Genomic DNA, 16,589 nt, shown 5'->3' on the forward strand with positions numbered 1-16,589 from the left:
GCATAAAGTATGCAGGAGGTAGATTGCAAAAAACATTTCGAAAACTAATTAACAGGAAAACAATAGTGTGAATCAGTATTCAGGCAATAATAAAAGTTTTAACACTAAAACCAACTTGAAGCTTGAGTTTGACTCATTTCACCGTGGCAGGCTTCTTCTCTTGGCTCCGGCTGGGTACAAACTGCTGTGGGACTGTCATCACCTGGATGCAAAAAGACACTAAATATGATTTGTGTGTTCATGTGTGCATGAACATTCTTAGGTGGCAGATGCCATCCTGGGGAACCAGATGTTTACACACTATGACCGAGCCCACGTTGCTCAGCTGTGTGAGAAGGCAGGACTGCTGCAGAGAGCGCTGGAACACTACACCGACCTGTATGATATCAAACGAGCCGTGGTGCACACGCATCTGCTCAACCCTGAGGTACGCCTTTAGAAGCGTAGTCATGCTTGTGAAAACCGCTCCTTTGAGAGAGAATCCGTTTTATTGTCTTGATAATGTATGAAAATGGCTCTTGAACCCACAGCTTTGTGTTTACCTTTTTGTCTGCCTTTTTTTCTTCTCTTTTTAATGTAGTGGCTGGTAAACTTTTTTGGCTCCTTGTCGGTTGAGGACTCTTTGGAGTGTTTAAGGGCCATGCTGTCCGCTAACATCAGGCAGAACCTGCAGCTGTGTGTCCAGGTAGCATCCAAGTATCACGAGCAGCTGGGAACTCAGGCGTTGGTAGAGCTCTTTGAGTCTTTCAAAAGTTATGAAGGTAGGCGATCAGATAAAATGGCCGCTCTTTCTCCCCTGCTTTTGATGGTTTTTGGTGATGAGAGATGCAGCTGACTGGTGTTTTCTTTTCCTTTCTCGAACCTCCATTGAAGGTTTATTTTACTTCCTTGGGTCGATTGTGAATTTCAGCCAGGAGCCCGACGTTCACTTTAAATACATCCAGGCTGCTTGTAAGACTGGTCAGATCAAAGAAGTGGAGAGAATCTGCAGAGAGAGCAACTGCTACGACCCAGAGAGGGTTAAAAACTTCCTCAAGGTAGAGTAGCTGTCTTATGTTTAATATATATATATTTTTAGAAATAATTTAATTCGTACAATTCACAAATGAATGTCTTCTTTTCACAGGAGGCCAAGCTGACAGACCAGCTTCCTCTCATCATTGTCTGCGATCGTTTTGACTTTGTCCATGACCTGGTGCTCTACCTCTACCGCAACAATCTGCAGAAATACATTGAAATCTACGTACAGAAGGTAAAAAGGCTACCACTGAGACTCCTTTATACACAACGTGTTTTAAGTGTGGCTGCTAAGTGTGTGTTGCTGCACGTGTTCCCAGGTGAACCCCAGTCGGCTGCCTGTGGTGATCGGTGGTTTGTTGGATGTGGATTGTTCCGAGGATGTCATCAAGAACCTGATCATGGTGGTCAGAGGGCAGTTTTCCACTGATGAGCTGGTGGAGGAAGTGGAGAAAAGGAACAGGTGAGGTGGCGTTATGTGTGGATCTATCAGTTATTCTCATCTTGCAGAGCTGCATCTTTAAGTCGGTCTCTTTGCATCAAAGTTACCTGATATCTGCTGCAACTTCTCATCAACCTCAGAATCCAAACAAGCTGTGTTTATTGGCACATTACAGTTTGATATTCTGTGGTTAAATCTCAAGTTAAATTTATGTTAATGCTAGATTCGAACATCACCACCCATCTAAACCTTTGGGCTGCACACTTTTTCCTCGTGGCAGCAGCAAATCCTCCCTCAGAGCCTCCACTTCAGCAAAATCTGACTGGCATCTGATTAAGATGCCTCCTGAGCGCCTCCCTCTGGAGGTTTTCGTAGAACGTCCCACTGGAAGGAGACCCCGGGGCAGACCCAGAACTTGCTGGATAGATTATATATCCTGTCTGGCCCAGGAAGAGCTGGAGAGTATCTCTGAGGAGTAAGATGTCTGTGTTTACCTCCTGGACCTGTTGTCTCTGTGACTCAATGGATGGATGCCCAAAGCATTTCCTCCAAACTCACTTCATTCCAGTTCATGGATCATCCATGGGACGTTCATGGACATGAAAACCTTAGAGAGACTCCATCCTGTACCCCTCAGGACCACAGATGTCTTTTGTGCATGCCCTTAAAGGTTAAAATAATTTTAGCCTTAAAAACTGGGCTTACACAATACTCTGCAGGTAGTTCTAATGCACAGTAACTTTAATAGATCATTTTTAATATTGCATACAGACACTGCAGTAAAATAGGCTCTGATCCAGAAACAAAGACAAGTCTTCAAACCACAAACTGTCAAAATGAAGTATTTTATTAAGTGAATCCTCATAATTTAATTACTGTTTGTAGAAATATAAATTGTGGCTGCTCTGTTTTGTAGTTTGTGTTCATGCTGGACACTTTGTACGTTTTCAGCTACAATCTTCTAGTGTTGAGTTCTTCTTTTATTCTCAGGAAAAATGTTTTCTCACAATGATTTTATTGATACTTCAGTGATGCGATAACCCATAACCAGTATCAATATTTTTAAAAAAGTAAAGGTCTAAATGTGAATATTTCCTAAATGCTCAACATCACCACCTAGTGGTGCAGCTGAGTATTGAACTGCAGGAGAATAAAAAGCTGAGTCAGGGCAGCTGAGTTTGAAGCTTCTTTTTTAAGCTATATTAGCTTATAGTTCAGAAAATATCAGTAAAACAGCATCACCTCAATAAATAAACAGTAGCTCATCAATTGAACCAAAAATCCTCTGAAAGCAAAACGTCACAATTTTTTGTTTAAGTGTTAATTTTGAACCTTTTTATTTTAGTAGGAGATAACTTTTTGTTGTTTCTTACTGTATCAGGTTGAAACTTCTGTTGCCATGGCTGGAGTCGCGTGTCCACGAAGGATGCGAGGAGCCAGCCACCCACAACGCCCTGGCGAAGATCTACATCGACAGCAACAACACGCCGGAGCGATTCCTGAAGGAGAACCCATTCTACGACAGCGCCGTGGTCGGACGCTACTGTGAGAAGAGGGACCCCCACCTGGCCTGTGTGGCTTATGAGCGAGGACAGTGCGACCTGGATCTCATCAAAGTGTGTATCTCACGGCGTTCATCACACTCCAATATACAAACGGTTTTAACTGCTCAACGCTTTTCTCTCTCAGGTGTGCAACGAGAACTCGTTGTTTAAGAGTGAAGCTCGATATCTCGTACGAAGAAAAGATCCTGAGCTTTGGGCAAAAGTTTTAGAAGAAAACAATCCTTTCAGAAGACAACTCATCGACCAGGTTTGGTTGGCTCCAAGCTCTGCTTCCGAAGTGACCATGAATCAGAGCCGTTTTCCTACTTTTATCCTCCATGTCCCCCCCCAGGTGGTGCAGACCGCTCTGTCAGAGACCCAGGACCCAGAGGAGGTGTCGGTCACAGTCAAGGCCTTCATGACTGCAGATCTGCCCAACGAGCTGATTGAGCTGCTGGAGAAGATCGTACTCAATAACTCAGTCTTCAGTGAACATCGGTACTTCACAGCTTGTTCTGCACTACCACGATTTAAATCACAGTGCTCGTCATCTTTTTAAACGGCGCCTCTGTTTTCTCCAGAAACCTCCAGAATCTGCTGATTTTGACGGCAATCAAAGCCGACCGCACTCGCGTGATGGAGTACATAAACAGGCTGGATAACTACGATGCTCCGGACATCGCAAACATTGCAATCAGCAACGAGCTCTTCGAGGAAGCGTTTGCCATTTTTAAGAAGTTTGACGTCAACACCTCAGCCATACAGGTAAAACTAGAGAAACTGCTTTTTCTGCGAAAAGACTGCTGACAGACTTTGCTGAAATTTGCTGAAACTGAGTTGTTAAAGCTAAAAGAAGCAGAACACCAGCTAAACGGAGCAAAATTGCATCTGAAAGGTAAAAATAGCAAAGCGCTTGCTATAAATAACAAAAGGCTGGCTAAAAGCTAAAAGTAGCATAAGACAAGAATGGAGCTAGTATTCTGAAGCAGATTTCAAAGACTATTTTATTGATCTGAATGTATTTCTAGGAGGAAATTTTTGTAAATAAAGTTAAATAATTTGAAAAGTATAAGAGTTAGAAATACAAAATTATTTAGCTCCCATTTTCTGAATGACTGGCTTTAATAAGCACAAAGTGTGCAGAACTAGTTAGATTGCAAACTAAGTATGAAAAAATAAAACAGGACAACAATAGTGTGAATGCCGACAGCATTCACAGTAATGAACAGCTCATACTGCACTGATGCTCATGATCCACCTGCAGCAAGAAGGACGTCTATTTGATCTGTAGTCAGTACTTTTTTAATGAGTAACATTTGATCTAAATGTAAAAAGTCAGAGTATGAGAATTAGTTGGTTGGGTTAGTCTGTCTCTAAATTAGTTTCTTAAAAAAGCCAGTTGAGCTAATTGCACATCCTGTTAGTTCTGGCTTTCATCTGAATGTGAAGGACTTGAAACCACTCTCTGCTTTGCTCCTGCAGGTGTTGATAGAGCACATCGGGAACTTGGATCGCGCCTATGAGTTCGCTGAGCGCTGTAACGAGCCGGCGGTGTGGAGTCAGCTGGCCAGAGCTCAGCTGCAAAGAGACTTGGTCAAGGAGGCCATTGACTCCTACATTAAAGCTGTGGATCCATCGGCATACATGGAGGTGGTCAACGCAGCCAGCAAAAACGGTAAGAGGCGTTCGCTCTACTGACATCTCTGCTGCACAGTTTTCTTTTTCGGGTGGTTGATCTGAGGCGATGTTCAAGGCTTTGTTTGTATTTTGTAGATAACTGGGAGGATTTGGTAAAGTTTCTACAGATGGCTCGTAAGAAAGCCAGAGAGTCGTACGTGGAGACGGAGCTGATTTTCGCTTTAGCTAAAACCAACCGTCTGGCTGAGCTGGAAGAATTTGTCAGTGGGCCCAACAATGCTCACATACAGCAGGTAAGGATGAGATCTAAGATTTTCCTGTTTGGTTTTTTGCCACAAAAATACAATAAATTTCATGATGGTCTGATCTTCTTTGCTTCAGGTGGGCGATAGATGTTATGAGGAGGGCATGTATGAAGCAGCCAAACTCTTGTACAACAACGTGTCCAACTTTGCTCGACTTGCGTCAACATTGGTGCATCTCGGAGAGTACCAGGCAGCCGTGGACAGCGCCAGGAAAGCCAACAGCACGCGGACGTGGAAGGAGGTGAACGACGTGCAAACACTGCTGTGCAGCAAACGTGCTTTCAGCGCATCATTTATTCTTTTCAAATGAACAGTTTTTCTGCTACGGCAAATCTAAATAAGTTGGAATATATTCTCTATTTTATCACTTGAAAGTGTCAGACTTGAGCAAAATAGTTTTCGTTTGTGAATGTGAAGAAGAAGCTGAGACTGAGTTGTTAAAGCTAAAAGGAGCAAAACTCGAGCTAAAAGTTAAACTAAGCAAAATACTAGCTAAAAGGAGTAGAAGGCTAGCTAAAAGTAGCAAAAAGCTAAGTAAAAGCAGCAAATGGCTAAGAAAAATCAGCAAAAAGCTTGGTAAAAGCTAAAAGTAGTAGAACAAAAGCTAAAAGTAAGATATGAAGACACAAACAGAGCAAATATTTTGAAGCAGATTCCAAAAAGAACAATGTTTTGAATAAATTCAAGAGATCTCAGAATATTGTTTTATGGGTTAAACATTTGAAAATGGTAAAATATTTAGAAACTGATAAAACTTATAAAAATCAAAGTCATAGCTTCTGTCTCCTGAATGTACTGAAATGGCACAAAGTAAAAAATGTACAGATAAATATGAAACAGTGAAACAATAGTGTGACCTCTGAATGACACAGGGATGTTTCTATAATGAAATGAAGTTTTAGGGATTTTTCCTGTTCCGTTTGTGCATTTAATAACTCTTTACTCTGATCGACAGGTTTGCTTTGCCTGTGTGGACGGCGAGGAGTTTCGGTTGGCGCAGATCTGCGGTCTGCACATCGTGATCCACGCCGACGAGCTGGAGGACCTGATCAGCTACTATCAGGACCGCGGGTACTTCGAGGAGCTCATTGCTCTGCTGGAGGCCGCGCTGGGCCTCGAGCGCGCCCACATGGGTATGTTCACCGAGCTCGCCATCCTCTACTCCAAGTTCAAACCTCAGAAGATGAAGGAGCACCTGGAGCTCTTCTGGTCCAGAGTCAACATCCCAAAGGTAGAGGGGTTTCTGTTGGAGGATTCAAAAGTTGTCTCTGTGCAAAAAATCCTTTCAAATTATTTCTAAATGCATCACGAGATCTAAAAATCTGTCATTAGGATTATTGAAAATGATCTTTTATTAGTTTCATTTGGTCTAACAAATAAAACTGTTACTTACAAGGAAACAGAAATTTGTGATGTTAATGTAACTCTAAAGATCCTGTATTCATTAATTTATAGCTGAAGCTTTATTTTATGATTTACAGGTCCTTCGTGCAGCGGAGTTGTCTCATTTATGGGCAGAGCTGGTTTTTCTTTACGATAAGTACGAGGAGTTTGACAACGCAGTCATCACTATGATGAACCATCCGACAGATGCCTGGAAAGAAGGGCTGTTCAAAGATATAGTTGCAAAGGTAAACAGAAGTAATTTTAATTAGATTAAATGTTAATTTCTTTGTAAATTACCGTCACGTTTCTTTTTTTTTTTGCCTTTAGGTTGCCAATGTGGAGTTATACTATAAATCTCTTTCTTTCTACCTGGAATACAAACCTCTCCTTCTCAATGACCTGCTGACCATTTTGTCCCCTCGTCTGGACCACAGCAGAGCTGTCAGCTTTTTCTCCAAGGTAACCACCTCTGAGGGCAGCCAGTACCACCTCATTCCTTTTCCTACCTTAACTGCCAAGTTTTCTGACATGAGGTGTTGTTTTCCCTCGAGCAGATGAATCAGCTGAAGCTGGTGAAGCCATACCTGAGATCTGTTCAGAACCACAACAATAAGTCCGTCAATGAAGCTCTCAACAACTTGCTGACAGAAGAGGAAGACTACCAGGTCTGTGGCCTACGGGTTCAAACGCCCAGCTAAAACACACAAACACAGAAAAAAGAAATGCAGCAGAAAAAGGTTCGATCACAGAAAATAGATAGAAGAAAAAACATATGATCAAAAAAAAAACAAATGCAAAGGAAAAATGCTGCAAATTTTTTATTACTATTTTAATGAAAACTTAATGCTTTTTTCTCAAAAGCCTCCATGTTTTGAGACGTGATCAGGTGATGAAAAGTTATTGTTGAATTGCTTCATTAGGTAAATGTTTTATTTGTTTAGTCTAATCAAAGAATTCAATATGAATTTTTCATCACCTGGTCTAAAGACATGGAAGCAAGATGCAAACCTAAAACTTAACAGTGGGTTTTATCTGTTTATGTCAGAGTTGAACACTTTCGGCAAGCAATAAAAATATTTTCTTTATCCTTCAAATATTAAAGATGATGTTTTTTGTTTTAGTAAATTTTACTGTTTCTGTGTTTAAATTATGCAAATGTATTTTGTGGGACATTGACAGCCCAGTTATTGCACCAGTTATCATCGGGTATTTGTTTTCTATGCATCTCAAATTTAATTTAAATCTGTATATTTATCCGCAGGGACTGAGAGCCTCCATCGATGCTTACGACAACTTTGACACAATCGGCCTGGCTCAGAGGCTAGAAAAACACGAACTGATTGAATTCAGGCGTATCGCTGCTTATCTGTACAAAAGAAACAACCGCTGGAGACAGAGCGTGGAGCTCTGCAAGAAGGACAAGCTCTACAAGGTACAAATATTTATTATCTTGACAATATTGGAAAGAAACTGCATAAATTTCCTATAAAGTGTCAAATATGTCCACTCCCCAGCAGGTGGCACTGTTTATTCATCTTTTGCATTTCATTTCCATGCAAGACTTGTTTTTGGACACAAGTCCTGCAGAGAAACTTTTAGGTTTCTCACGTCGAGTCTTTTAGTTTCATGAAGTCTCAATCTTTCCCAGGATGCCATGCTATTTGCTGCAGAGTCCAAGGATGCCGAGCTGTCAGAGACTCTGCTCCAGTGGTTCCTGGAGAAGGGCAGAAAGGAGTGTTTCGCCGCCTGCCTGTTCGCGTCCTATGACCTCCTGCACCCTGATGTGGTGCTGGAGCTGGCCTGGAGGCACAACATCATGGACTTTGCCATGCCTTACTTCATCCAAGTCATGAGAGAGTACCTGACAAAGGTTAGAACTGAGAAACGGGGCACTAACGTGGTTTTACTGTTCTTTAATTTAGCATTTTTTAACGTGCTGTTAAGAGTTTATATCATTGAATTTTCCTTTAAAATCAGCCCTGAGAAGTTAGAGGTGGACAATATTCTGTAAAATACAATATTCTGTGACTCATAGTGATGCTCTGAGATGAGAGGGCAGAGAGTAATGCTTGTTATCTGCCAGTAACGTCCTAAAATACTCGCCTGAAAACACATGAGGTCATGTGCGGTCGTCTCTTTGGGTTCTTTTCCAGGTTGATGAGTTTGCAGCGAAGGTGACGGTCTCTGGCCCTCTTTTTTTATTTCTTTGTGTTCTGTTTGTTTTTGTTATAACATGTGTCTTAGGTTTCTGATGTAGGAACCTAGCATGGACTGTAGACTGAAAACAACCCAACTAGCTCTGGTCCTGGAGAACAGTAGTCGAGCGAGCAGGCTTTTGTTCCACTTCACCATCAAAACGTTTAGGTTTCTCTGCAGGAAACTGGCCTAAAATCATCTTCTTGCAGCTTGTTTGAATGTTGGTTTCCTGCAGTCAAACAAAAAATAAAAAATCCCTGAAAAATGCGAATGTAGCAAAGCAACAGGTTAAATATGCAAACACTAGGAAATGGCTGTTTTATTTCAAAATTATACAAGAAAATATCAATGCATTGATGAAATAATAATTTATTAGAACCATTGCAAAAAGATTGTTGTTGTTAACGGCTTTAATAATTTCCTGTTACTGTTTTGGAAAACATGCAGCAATAATAGAAGATGAGAGCTGCTGATATCTGATCAAAATAAAACATAAAAAAATCCAGATTGTTGCGATCAATGATTAAAAGTTCTGCTTCCTTTTAACTTTATTCAGTGGCCAAGCTGAGGGTCGAAGTAGGGATTTAAACTCTGTGATTATTCCTGGAGCCGAAGCCTGTTCAGAATATGTTTCTTCACGACCACATTTAGGTCTAACAAGTACCTCCCACCTTCTAACTCCTCTGTCACGGGGCATCTGGTTTTTAGGTGGCATTCTGAAAATCTTGAATCTTGAATGGATGATGGGAAAACGAGTGAATGTTTGTTTCCACTCAGTTTACTCTCTTTAAAAGCCATGAAATGATGAGGAGTAAGAAAAAAAAAAAGCCACTTAAAATGAAATGGATGCCTCCGCCATGTTTCTAACTGCAGGTCACTGAATTTAAATTCTACTTTTTGGAAAAAATACGAACCCACTTTTTCCTGTTTGTGCAAGAAGGCTTTTTAGTTCATTTTCTAGATCAGTTATTTGAAACATGGATTTCAGAAATTAATTTCAATCTGTACACTATACTATTTTTTTTTTTTACAGGAAAGTGTTTTTCAGGTGCTGTTTGACCTTTTCATTTCTTCCATTTCCTGCAGTTCTTTTAATTATAACTCGGCCAGTCCCCTTTTTATTGAGGTGCACTGCTGTTTTAAGCCAATTCCACTTACATCAGAAACCTTTTTACATCCATCCAGTTGAAGCACAATGCCTGATTATTACGTTTTGCACTTAGTAACTAGGAGAAGTGGTGCTACGAGCAGCTCGCTGTGTGAAGACTTGAATGCCTGGCAAGGATGAGCTGAACCTGTGAGCATCTGACATGCAGCCTAAAAAAAGTTTTGATGAATCTGTCAGGAGGGTCTGCTCACAGCCATGAATGAGATGCATGTAAAAGCTGAGCATTTAACAAGACGAGACTGGCTGGAAATGTAACATCTGCAGATAGGCATGTACTGTGCAGCTTCTTTACTCTGTATAGAAGATAATATTTAACCTTGGTACCTGTAATGCTGCCTTTAAAGGGTCAGTTCACACACACACACACAGAAACACTCAAGAATCCTGCCTGGATTATACTTAGGAAGCAGTTTTTGGGCTGTTGCTCTCCTGTGGATTTGATCTGAATCTGAAAATTTTCATCTTTCCAAATCAAACATCTTGGTCGTCTGTGATTCTTAACAAATCACATATTTTACAAATATATATTTTTAAATTGAAACTATCTTCTGCTAATGTCAAGCTAAATAAAATGTGCCAAGTCCTCAGTGAATTCCTGTATTCGTTGGTGGAATCTAAAGTTTGTTTTTCCTGGAAAGAAATCCTGAATGTGGACATGAATGGATTTCTTTTTGTTTTTTTGTTGAACTGACCCTTTAACTGTTCACTAAACATGGAGGCTGTTTTTAGACATTCTCATCAGACCTGCATGTTGTCTTTTCTTTGCACAGTGGTATGAAATGTGTGTAGCTTTAATAAATCTAATAGACGTCACAATTAGTCAGGATTTATTAACCTGAAATAAAATGTGTTTAGTGTTGTACAATAGGAGCTTTAGAGTTTAGATTCTTATATTTTGAGGGGGAAAATCATTTAAAAAAGTAAAAATAAACAATTGAAGTATATATTTTGGTAGAAAGATGTCTTCAGGGTGCTTATAATAAATGTTGTTGGAGTAAATGATGTTTGATTTTTGCTCCTCTCTTTGCCTTCAGGTGGACAAACTGGAGGAAGCAGAAAGCAAAAGAAAAACTGAGGATGAAGTTAAAGAGCCTCAAACGATGGTGTTTGGTAAGATAATAGTTTCAGTTTTATCCAGTGAAATTAAAGCTTAAACTGCGGTTTGTCTTCAATTAAACCTGAGCTGAATTTATCCTGAAGGAGGAAATCTGTTTTAAAGTTCAGACTCATTTGTTGAGCCATTAGAAAAGCAACTTTTAGGCTTTTATTTTTTATAGATAGATTTATTGTTTACAGTCTGTTAGTTTTTGTTTTGGATCATGTAAGGAAAATACTTTTATTTTGTATAATCTTTTTTTATTGGATAAAGGTAACTTAACTTTACCTAATTGTTTATTTTTAACTACAATCTATTTTAGTTTTTCGGTTATTTAATCTCTGAATAAAGAACAGTTTTTAAATTCAGACTGCTGCTTCCTGAAACACGACCATCTCCAGCCTAGAAGGTGATTCTACGTTCTGCAGAGCAGCTGGTTTCCTTATCTTTAGTTATATTTCTGTCCCTGTTTTTGCATGCTCCAAACGTTCTGGTTGTTTTGTTTTTAGATTTGATGGATTCTGCACTAAAATATAAACGGAAGTCAATGCATAGTTTCTTTTAGTTTACCAAATGATTGTTAAAGATGTGCAGCAGTTCATACTTTATTGGAAATATGCATTTTTTTTTCTCCATTAATGACCCCATACATGTTTGACTGTTTGTGTTATCAGGCCAACAGCTGATGCTGACCGCCGCCGCCACCGCCCCCACCCCCGTCGCTCCCGTCGCTTCTGTGACTCCTCAGTCAGCGTACCCGGCTTACGGCTACCCCTCCCCTGCTGCCGGTTACCCCGCACAGCCCGCATATGGCTTCAACATGTAGAGTCCCAGCTCCTCGTCTTCGTCCTTGTCCTGTTTCCCTCCTGTGCTGCTCTGGGTCTCAGTTGATGGTGTGGAGCCCTCCGCCTCCCCCAGCAAGACTCCACCCATTCTCACTGAAACTACAGCGGGAACCTTCATCTTGAGTTTCGCCGCTGAGACGCCGGCAACAGAAACACTAGAGAGACTGCGGTGGCGTCAGGGTGGTTTAAACCCCGCCCCCCTCCCTCCTCCTTTATTCCACTTGGACTTTACAACAGCTCCACAAACCTTAAACAGCATGAAGTCGCCTCTCAGCTGCTGGAAGATTAGACGTACCCGTAGTTACACCGAACCACTCTGTCTTTTTGCTGTTCCACGTTGACTTTATCACCCGGCTTGTTTTGTGTCGTTTTCTTTCAGCACTGACGAAGAAGAGACTTAAACGAGGAGTGAAAGGGGGGGGCGGTGAAAGTGTGTGTTCGTGTCTCGGCCTCCCTCCTGAAGCACTGTAGCTGCCTTTACAAGGCGGCAGCTTCACATATTAAACTCACAACTGTCCCATGCTCTGATTAGAACGGCAGTTCCCATGCAATAGTTTTATCTGTCCCGTCACAAACCGGTAGTGTTTGCTGTATACAGACTAAAGACATTCGTTAATAAGGGTTACAGTCTGAGTCAGTCCAGGAGATCATCTCAGCTGCAGACCTGTTACAAGTGATCCTGTCAGTTGACTTTTCAGAAACCAGACATCTGGAGTCTCATGATGGATTTGATGAAAAAAACAAAAGAAAGCAGGTGATATAGTGAAAGAACAGTTTGTGCATGTGCCGCCAAATGATAATACTGCAACCAGGAGCACAAAATGTCACGTTACACTCAAGTATTACTGATGTTGTGTCAAAAGCAAAGTGATGTACGATGAAGCTTTCCCACCAAACTGACAAAAAAGAAAAATGAAAAAAAAAAAATCTGTGGTAAAGCTTCAAGTCTCAAGGAAATAAAAATACATCCTGGTGCCAGCTAGTTAAATATTATTGTACTTACAACAGTGTATAATTTAAATATGACAAAATACCTAACAAATTTAAAAGAAAAAAACAAAACGCTAAATAGTATGGAACACGTGTATTGTCTATGAAGTGTTGTAGTCTTAAAGTATGATTTTTCTTTTGTAATAAAAACGACAAAAGTGCAAAAAAATAAAAAATAAACATTTAGCTGAATAAACGGCAAAGTCCTGAGGCAAAATCTGCTCTGAGTGGTGTCACTTTTCACTGCGAGAACGCTGAGTCAGCATTCAGACTTCCTGTTTTATATTTTTCTGTTTGTTTATTTACAATCTAACTACATCTGTGTTATTTTAGCTGTTCATATATCAAAATGTTCGCCTCATTCAGGAGCTGGGAGGCTGTGAATTCAGGTTTTTTTGTAACTTGTAACTTGTCCAGTTTTAACTTGTGGTTTGGAGCCAACCCTGTTTGGTGAAGTCTGCTGTGTTTCATGAGGAGGTCTGAAGATAAAAAGTCAAACTCTGAGCAGCTCAGATCCACACAGAGAGGAATGAAGTTCACACGGGGGTTCTTTTCTCCTTACATCAGAACGTCAATGGATGATTTGTGTTTTAGTTTTGGAAGGTGGAACAGTTTTCCACCAGTGAACGTGTTTTACCACCATTTTCTCTCTTCCTGACTGACATTTTGCTAACCAAGCTGCCTGGAGGGTGTGGCTGGATGTTGGAGCTGCTTCAGCTGCTGAGGGAGAGCCACGTTAGCTTTAGGAGAGGAAAGAATTCAGGAACAAAAGAAAGGAGTTTCACTTTCAGAGATCAGGGAAGCTGCGCACCGCCCCTGTTTTGGTGTCGGAAAGAAAAGTGGCCGAATTGTCCCTTTAAACGCCGTTCTTTCCCTGGTGAGAGATTAAAATTTAGTGCGCGATTACGCTCCCGAAACCGTATGAATCACGAGTTGCTTCCGGCTTGCTCGCGCTCTTACGCACTCCTGTCAACCCACGGCGTCGCCATGGCAACAATCAACATTTATTGGAAGCGGTCGATCCCAACTTCCTGGGCTGAGTCCGCCCACAGCTCAGAGATCCCGGAGGCTCCGGAGGCTCCGGCAGAGCGCACGGCGGTCCGCTGCTGCGCGCCTCCCCCTGAACTTCAGAGAAGGAGAAGCACCTGTCGGAGGCACACCTGAAGGGAAGCCGCACACCTCGGAGTTTCCAGTGAAAGTCCACATCATGCAGGACGGAGGCAGATTGTTCAGCCCTTTCCCCAGACCGCGGTGTCTGGCTGCCGCTGCGCCCAAACTAACCCACCCGGGAAAAGCCATCCTGGCAGGTAAGTCCCGCCCGACCCGATCTGATCTGATCTGTCCCACTGAGGAGGAACTGGTGCAGTGAGAGGAAATCTTACCTGGTTTACAAGGAAGAGGAAAGTTGCGCGCAACGCAAACTATTTTGGGAAGATTTAAAAAGATTATTTCAATTTATGCAGCAGACTAAAGACTTTAGATCAGTGCTGAGGATTACAGTTAGTGAAAATAATGTCAGAACACCTTTAAACTTATCTTATTTATTAACTATTTGTAAAAAATGTCTCATAAAACCAAGATTCAGTGATCACAATTTTAAACAGGGTTAGGGTTAGGTTAGGGTCTCTTATGGGGTAAATAAAGCATCCTTTCATTCAAATTTGTATAATATCACATTGTTATTATGGCTCGGTGCTTTTGTGGTTAAGAAAGTTGCATGTCTTTAATGAGAGATGAGAAAGTTATCACTATTTTTCACCATTTTCTGGTCTCAAACCGTTTTGACTCACGCGTCCAGATGCTTCCGTTTCACATTGTTCCTGAAAGCTCAGTGAGATTCTGGTCCTGGTCCTGGTCCTGGTCCTGGGATTTCACCTCATCCCTCCTCCATTCCGGTTAATAATATTACAGCAGAGTGACGGAGGATGAGTTCTGAGGCTCATCTCTCTGTAATCAACATGCAACACTTTTTATTTTTTAATTTCTGATTGACTCGGCGGTGGATTTTTCCCAGTTCTAACATGAAATCTGTTGATTTTTCTGAGCTCTTTTGTCTCCAAAATGAAACCAGTAAACATCTGGCTAACAGAAACTACTCCCCCCCCCAGACGTTCTTGTATATATATATTTATCTTTTTGACAGAGTGACAACACGTCATGCTGGTCCTTTAAAGTGATTAAGTCTGTGGGATGTAAATGTATACCACAGCAGAACCTAAAACTGGCTTAATGCTACAATTATTTAATCAGACTGAAACAGAGGAGTCTTTGCTTTAACCGTTTTGTTTTCTACTCAACAGTTGATTGAAGGAACTAATGAAATCAGCAGGTTGAGTTGTTTTTTTTTCATGCTATCTCTGCACTTAATCACTCCAGAACCCCCCACCCCCCACCCCCCACCCCCAGGACCTCTGATGATGATGATCAGGCTGCAGCAGCTCTGATGATGAAGACTCTCTGAGGTGCTTCGGTATCGAGGCTACACGCTGATGTTTGGCAGCACTCTGCTGATTTCAGCCCTGTGCTCTGGCAGCCGTCACTCACTGAATGTTTTATAGTTCTGAATGAATTCCTTTTGACTCAAAACAACAACAACAAGTCCTTTTGGCTGCAGCCAATAATTATAATTATTGTGCGATACTTTTCTCTTGAAATATTCATAAATTATAGACGGCATCCATCAAAAGTCTGGTCATGGCAAGTCATTAAAAATCAGCATATCTTCACTTATTAAAAACAAATTCTACAATTAAAAGTCTAACATTCCTGGAAGAAATGCACATCACCCGCCACCTTAGAGTTCTAAACTTAGATCATTTTATTTTATGATTCACGATTACTTTCTAAGAGTTTCACTACATTCTGTCTCGTGGTCCATGAGATATTTTGCTAACAGACAGGCAGAGAGTTGATTTTAACAGTTAGTGCCTAATGTGTAACGCTCTGAGTGTGCTGATGACACTTTCCAGGTACAAACAGGCCAAACTTTAGCTCAATATCTGTAAAACTGACGGAGTTAGAGCCGTCTTTGTGTTTGCCGAGATCCCTTAGCTGTGGCGGCCATCTTGAATTGAGCTGACTCCCAAAGTTAATCAGTTGTAGAAGCACTTTGGAGTGATTGCTTTCTTAGAGTTTCGGCAAAATGTCTCTCGTGGTTCATGAGATATTTTGCTGACAGACAAACGAACCCACATTCAACACAGGCTGAAACATTATTGCTGCTTTGCTCTTGGCAATATGTGTAAAAATAAGTCAAAAACAATATAACTCAAAACATATTAATACATCCCTATATGCTGTATTAACAAGTATGGCTCTGTAAATATTGACAGTGTTCACAATACTGATAATGGTTTATCTGCCCTCAGTTCAGGTTAACTGACACTGAATGTCCACTGTCATCATGTGTAACTACAAACAGTAACTATAAAGGATAAACTAAGACTAACAGAAGGGAATGTTTGTTTCCTTATTGAATTAATTCTGTATTCTTGAAGGCTGTTGAGTAAAAAGCCTGAAGATCCTCCTGAACCTGTTTGACTACAAGTTCATGTGTTGCAGACAGATGTGGGATTATAACGACTGTTTAACTTCAACACCTTAAGTTACACGTTGTGTGTTACGTGGACATGATTGTTAGCTTTGATAACGTTGTTTATGTTTTTAAAGCTTAAATTCAGGGTTGATGAGGCAGTTATGCTTGTTTTTTGGAAATCAGGTATATTGTGTCATTATTCCTACAGAAGGGGTTGAAAAACTGAAAACAGCTGCTTATATGTGAAGATAATGGTTTAGTTATAAGAGGAATGAGAGGAAAGCAGGATCTCCTGACTCGTGTTGTCCTGTCTGAGCTGAGAAATGGTAACGTTGGCGTGCTGAGTCCTTCTCCTTCCTTCCTTCCTTCCTTCCTTCCTTCCTTCCTTCCTTCCTTCCTTCCTTCCTTCCTTCCCCCCCCCCCCCCC

General features: G+C 41.1%; 2 protein-coding genes across 7 annotated transcripts in view; both read left to right on the forward strand.

Annotated features, from left to right (window-relative positions):
- cltcl1 (clathrin, heavy chain-like 1) overlaps positions 1-12,575 on the forward strand; it is a 29,642-nt gene extending 17,067 nt beyond the window's left edge. For 3 of the 6 annotated variants that reach the window (XM_017412365.3, XM_017412369.3, XM_017412366.3), the window contains 21 exons: positions 263-427; positions 581-761; positions 874-1,037; positions 1,127-1,252; positions 1,338-1,480; positions 2,841-3,075; positions 3,149-3,271; positions 3,356-3,501; positions 3,585-3,768; positions 4,486-4,678; positions 4,777-4,934; positions 5,023-5,187; positions 5,902-6,177; positions 6,428-6,577; positions 6,660-6,791; positions 6,887-6,997; positions 7,594-7,764; positions 7,981-8,202; positions 8,486-8,512; positions 10,731-10,806; positions 11,467-12,575. In XM_017412365.3, coding sequence (XP_017267854.1) covers positions 263-427; positions 581-761; positions 874-1,037; positions 1,127-1,252; positions 1,338-1,480; positions 2,841-3,075; positions 3,149-3,271; positions 3,356-3,501; positions 3,585-3,768; positions 4,486-4,678; positions 4,777-4,934; positions 5,023-5,187; positions 5,902-6,177; positions 6,428-6,577; positions 6,660-6,791; positions 6,887-6,997; positions 7,594-7,764; positions 7,981-8,202; positions 8,486-8,512; positions 10,731-10,806; positions 11,467-11,618 — 3,300 coding nt within the window. In that variant the 3' untranslated portion in view covers positions 11,619-12,575. The remainder of the gene's footprint in view (positions 1-262; positions 428-580; positions 762-873; positions 1,038-1,126; positions 1,253-1,337; positions 1,481-2,840; positions 3,076-3,148; positions 3,272-3,355; positions 3,502-3,584; positions 3,769-4,485; positions 4,679-4,776; positions 4,935-5,022; positions 5,188-5,901; positions 6,178-6,427; positions 6,578-6,659; positions 6,792-6,886; positions 6,998-7,593; positions 7,765-7,980; positions 8,203-8,485; positions 8,513-10,730; positions 10,807-11,466) is intronic. The other 3 variants (XM_017412367.3, XM_017412368.3, XM_037975320.1) reach the window with 2 other exon arrangements.
- A 262-nt stretch (positions 12,576-12,837) lies between these two features.
- si:dkey-178e17.1 (tricarboxylate transport protein B, mitochondrial) overlaps positions 12,838-16,589 on the forward strand; it is a 25,041-nt gene continuing 21,289 nt past the window's right edge. Inside the window, exon 1 of the mRNA XM_017412099.3 lies at positions 12,838-13,934. Coding sequence (XP_017267588.1) covers positions 13,835-13,934 — 100 coding nt within the window. The 5' untranslated portion in view covers positions 12,838-13,834. The remainder of the gene's footprint in view (positions 13,935-16,589) is intronic.

Source organism: Kryptolebias marmoratus, linkage group LG1 (genome assembly GCF_001649575.2).
Source record: "Kryptolebias marmoratus isolate JLee-2015 linkage group LG1, ASM164957v2, whole genome shotgun sequence".
Taxonomy (NCBI): domain Eukaryota; kingdom Metazoa; phylum Chordata; class Actinopteri; order Cyprinodontiformes; family Rivulidae; genus Kryptolebias; species Kryptolebias marmoratus.